The sequence below is a fragment of the Phalangium opilio genome, unplaced genomic scaffold, assembly GCF_054372755.1.
Source record: "Phalangium opilio isolate 3A_F unplaced genomic scaffold, DU_Popi_V2 ptg000095l_1, whole genome shotgun sequence".
NCBI classification, from domain to species: Eukaryota; Metazoa; Arthropoda; class Arachnida; order Opiliones; family Phalangiidae; genus Phalangium; species Phalangium opilio.
The window spans coordinates 728,880-733,266 of record NW_028324200.1 but is presented as its reverse complement, the minus strand read 5'-3'; the positions used below and the strand labels follow the sequence as shown (position 1 = coordinate 733,266).

The 4,387-nt window shown below is 37.2% G+C and overlaps 1 protein-coding gene across 1 annotated transcript; it reads left to right on the top strand.

Annotated features, from left to right (window-relative positions):
- The first annotated feature begins 308 nt into the window (after nt 1-308).
- Nucleotides 309-4,100, top strand: LOC149635041 (uncharacterized). Its single transcript, XM_089850913.1, has 12 exons — nt 309-362; nt 418-559; nt 614-815; nt 900-986; nt 1,044-1,417; nt 1,508-1,711; nt 1,766-1,897; nt 1,962-2,551; nt 2,686-2,833; nt 2,895-3,023; nt 3,120-3,286; nt 3,984-4,100. Exons 1-12 carry the CDS (start codon nt 309-311, stop codon nt 4,098-4,100), a joined length of 2,346 nt encoding a protein of 781 aa, XP_089707039.1.
- The last annotated feature ends 287 nt before the right edge of the window (nt 4,101-4,387 follow it).

The following is a 4,387-nucleotide window of genomic DNA, read 5'->3' as shown; positions in this document are numbered from 1 at the left end:
GAAATTTGAGGTAAAAAACAATCTCTCGATTAACTTGTATGCCTGGGAGAAGGAAGTTTTTCCTCTCTATATTAGCGATGAGAGCGTGATCGAAGAAAGGGAAATCGACCTTCTTCTTTTATCTGACGGTGAAAAAAAAATTTTTACCTCATCCGAAGTCTCAGTACACTTTTGTCCCATTTCACATCTCACAAAAGTCGCATTCACGTGTGTAGACGATGTCTTCACAGATTTTCGGGGTTGAACGCGAAACGAAATCACACCGAGCACGTTAAAATTGCTCAATCCATGATTCGCAAAGAATTAAAATGCCTCACAAAAACCCCGTCCTATCTTTTGACAAGTTCGAATGGATGCAAAAGGTATATATTTCTATTTTTAAAATATTTCCCTTATGTTAGTTGATATCATTTATAGTGTCCATTCATAATTTACGCTGATTTTGAGAGCATTTTAAATCGATATCAAACTTGTGCAAACAACGAGACTATCTCTTCTACCACGAAACTTACGGAACACATCGCCTGTGGATTCAGCTACGTTGTGATAGGCCCAAATGGTGTGTAACTAAATTCTCATCGTAAAAACCTATCTTTCTAACAATAATATTTAGGAGAGCCTAGTGCGCCCGTAACGTATCGAGGTTTAGACGCCGTCCAAATTTTTATCGAGAGTCTGATGATGGAGGTGGAAACCATAACCGAGGTCCTGGAACAGAATATTCCAATGAATCTAACCCCTAGCGAATTGGAAATTAGTAAGAGGGTAACCCACTGCTACATTTGCAGAAAAATTCTCCCTGTTGAGGACTACGTGTGAATGATCATTGTCATCTGACCGATAAGTTTTATTTATTACTTAATTTCTTTGTTCCGTATTTAATTTCCCCTGATTTTAAGCCGCTTCCGAGGTCGGGCGCACAATAGCTGCAACCTCAAAATGCAACTAGGTAAGAAAATCCCCGTGATTCTACACAACTTATCTCGGTAAGTTATTTCCTAATTCTTAACAGCGATCATTTTAACTGTTATTTCTCTTTAAAGGTATGATTCCCATCTTATCCTCCAAAAGATTGGTCTTTTCAAGGAGGAGAAAATAACGGTCATCCCTAACAATACCGAGACCTATATCAGTTTCGGGTTTGGGAGATTACAATTCCTAGATTCGATGCGATTTATGGGGGCTTCGCTGGACACCCTTGTTCAAAATTTAGCTACTGGTGGAATTGATAAATTCAAGATCCTTAGCGCGTCATATAACCCCGAGCAAGTAAATTTAGCTCTCAAGAAGTTGTCTTTTCCAAATGATTATATGGATTCTATGGAACGATTTGAGGAAACTGAACTACCGTCGAGGAAGGCTTTCTATAATACATTAACTGATGAGTCTATCTCTGAGGCAAGCTACCAGCATGCGTGTGAAGTCTAGGAGAAATTTGGAATTAAGACTTTAGGTAATTTTTATCTGTTAAGGGGGGGGATGATATTTTAATATTTATAATTTTCAGGTGATCTACATGACACATATGTCCAAATTGACACATTACAATTAGCATGTGTGTTCGAAGAATTCAGGACAATGTGTCTCGATTTCTATCGATTGGACCCCGCTCACTCGTATACCGGACCTGGCTTGGCTTGGCAGACTGCGCTGCTGATGACGGATGTAAAGTTGGATTTGCTCTTAGACCAGGATATGCATCTATTCATCGGTAATTTATTTGAATATGTTTTCATTTATGAAATTTACAAATTTCCACGTTAAGAAAGGGGTATACGTGGCGGTGTGAGTCTAATTTCCAACCGTTTTGCCGAGGCTAATAACAAGGATTTGCCGAACTACGATCCATCCAAGCCTAGTAACTACATCGTATATCTCGACCTAAATAATTTATACGGTAATTTATGGATTATTAATAAGCTAAAATGCTCTTATAATCTTATTTTCATTGTTTACAATAGGTACCGTTATGAAGGACTATTTACCCATGAATAACTTCAATTGGATTGATGAGGACAGCGATATTTTAGCTGATAGCAAGACGCCCTATCTTCTGTCTTATACCGAGAAGACCATTCTGAACACGCTAGACGATTCACCCCACGGATTCATTCTCGAGGTGGATTTGGAATACCCCAAGGAATTACACCGTTCCCATAATTGCTATCCGCTAGCACCAGAGACGAGGGAAATAACCACCGATGAGTTTTCCTCATACTATAAATCATTGATGGAAAAGAATGGTCTCCCCCTGAAAGACACTCTACCTAAACTCGTACCTAGTCTGGATAACAAATGCAACTACGTCATACACTATAGGAATCTAAAATATTACCTTTCGAAGGGTCTAAAATTAACCAGAGTACATAAAATATTATGGTTTAAGCAAGGCCCTTGGTTAAGCCCTTACATAGATTTCAATTCGGAGAAACGGAAAAACGCTACTAATTCATTCCAGCGCGACTATTTTAAACTGATGAACAATAGGTACCAAAAGGCTAATCAATATTCATTATCTTTGTTATTAATTGGACGTCTAACAGCGTTTTCGGTAAGACCACGGAAAATCTACGGAATCGAATAGATTTCCATCTCGTACAAACCGAGGAAAGAGCGGTTAAAAAGGCATCATCACCAGCCTTCCAAAAATTCATTACGTATCATAATGAATTGGTCGGAATCCAGATGGTTAAGAAAACTTTAACCCTAAATCGACCCATCTACACTGGCTTCTCAATATTAGATCTTTCCAAATTATTTCTATATCGATTTCACTACGATTTTATTAGAGAGAAATACGGAGATAAGGCCATTCTTCAATTTACTGATACTGGTTTGTTTATTTATCTTAAATCCCCCCTCCTTCCCCCACTAACTTTATCTTCAATTCATAGATAGCTTAATGTACGACATAAAGACCTTAGACGTATACGCTGACTTTAAGGAGCACGCAGATCGGTTTGATTTCTCCGGTTGTCCGAAATCGCACCCTCTTTTCAGCGATGTGAATAAGAAGGTCCTGGGTTAGATGAAAGATGAGATGGATGGAGTGATAATAAAGGGTAATATTTCCGAAAAAATTATTTTCTTAATCATGTTTACACCTCTACCTTTATTAGAATTTGTAGGGTTAAGACCTAAGATTTATTCTATTCTATCCGAAAACGGTGAAAAGAAAACCGCAAAGGGAATCCGTCGCCGCGTCGTCAAACGATCAATTCACCATGCTGATTATCGGAAATGTTTATTTGGCGAAGAAGAAACGACGTGCAGTATGAAAAGGATTGTGAGCACTAAACACAATCTGCGTACAGTTCACCAAACCAAAAAGGCGTTATCCGCTTGTGATAACAAAAAATATATCCTCCCAGGAGGAGTGCGCCCCCTGGCATATGGGCATTTCTTTATCGAAAAATTTAACCAAAAATGTAAAGAATTAAATATAAAACCGTGATAAACTTGAAATTATAATTTTATTGAAAATGTTTTATACATAAATTATTTTATCATATTATCGCTGGCGTTTTTATCCGTAGAAAACCTAGATATAGTGAATGTAATATAGGCGTGCTCTAGAGTCAGAAGATGACCACGAAATTTGAAAATAAACTTTATTTTGAAAAATTGCTTAAATATGTTACACTTTAGATATGATTCATACTCCTTTTCAGTCTTATTATATACACTTTAGATATGATTCATACTCCTTTTCAGTCTTATTATATACACTTTAGATATGATTCATACTCTTTTTCAGTCTTATTATATACACTTTAGATATGATTCATACTCCTTTTCAGTCTTATTATATGATTATTGAAGCGCTTCGCGATCTTCAGATCATTTTGTCGCTGCCTCCGGGAAAACCCATCCAAAAAGCTTTTCGTACTTTTCTTCGAACTTCTATGTATAATATTGTTACAGTGGTTTTTAGATCTCAATATGTAAATAGTATTTTTTAGACTAGAATGTTTTTTATGAAGTTCAATCGAACGCCCTCTGCCCCCAAGTCATGTGATACGAGAGATAAGGGGATGTTTACCTTTAACGAACGGGACAAGATTATCGGAGAGTTGAGTCGTGGCATTCACGGGAATTAAGTGTGTATTTTTAAAGAACTGACGATCAATAAATGTGATATTAATCTAAGTTAAAACTCGGAATTATTATTAAAGTCCGCGACTTGTACCCACAACATACTGCAACATTTTGGTGCCAGAAGTGGGATCCTTCACAGATGCTTTGTTACGTCTGTTAAAGAACACAAAGCACCGAGAAATATTCAGCGTGGACCGTACTTATCTACTACTTGGACATTTAAAAGAGCAATACGATAGAAATGGCATGTCAGTCGAACCCTAGTTTGCAGATTGGATATTTCTCAGGA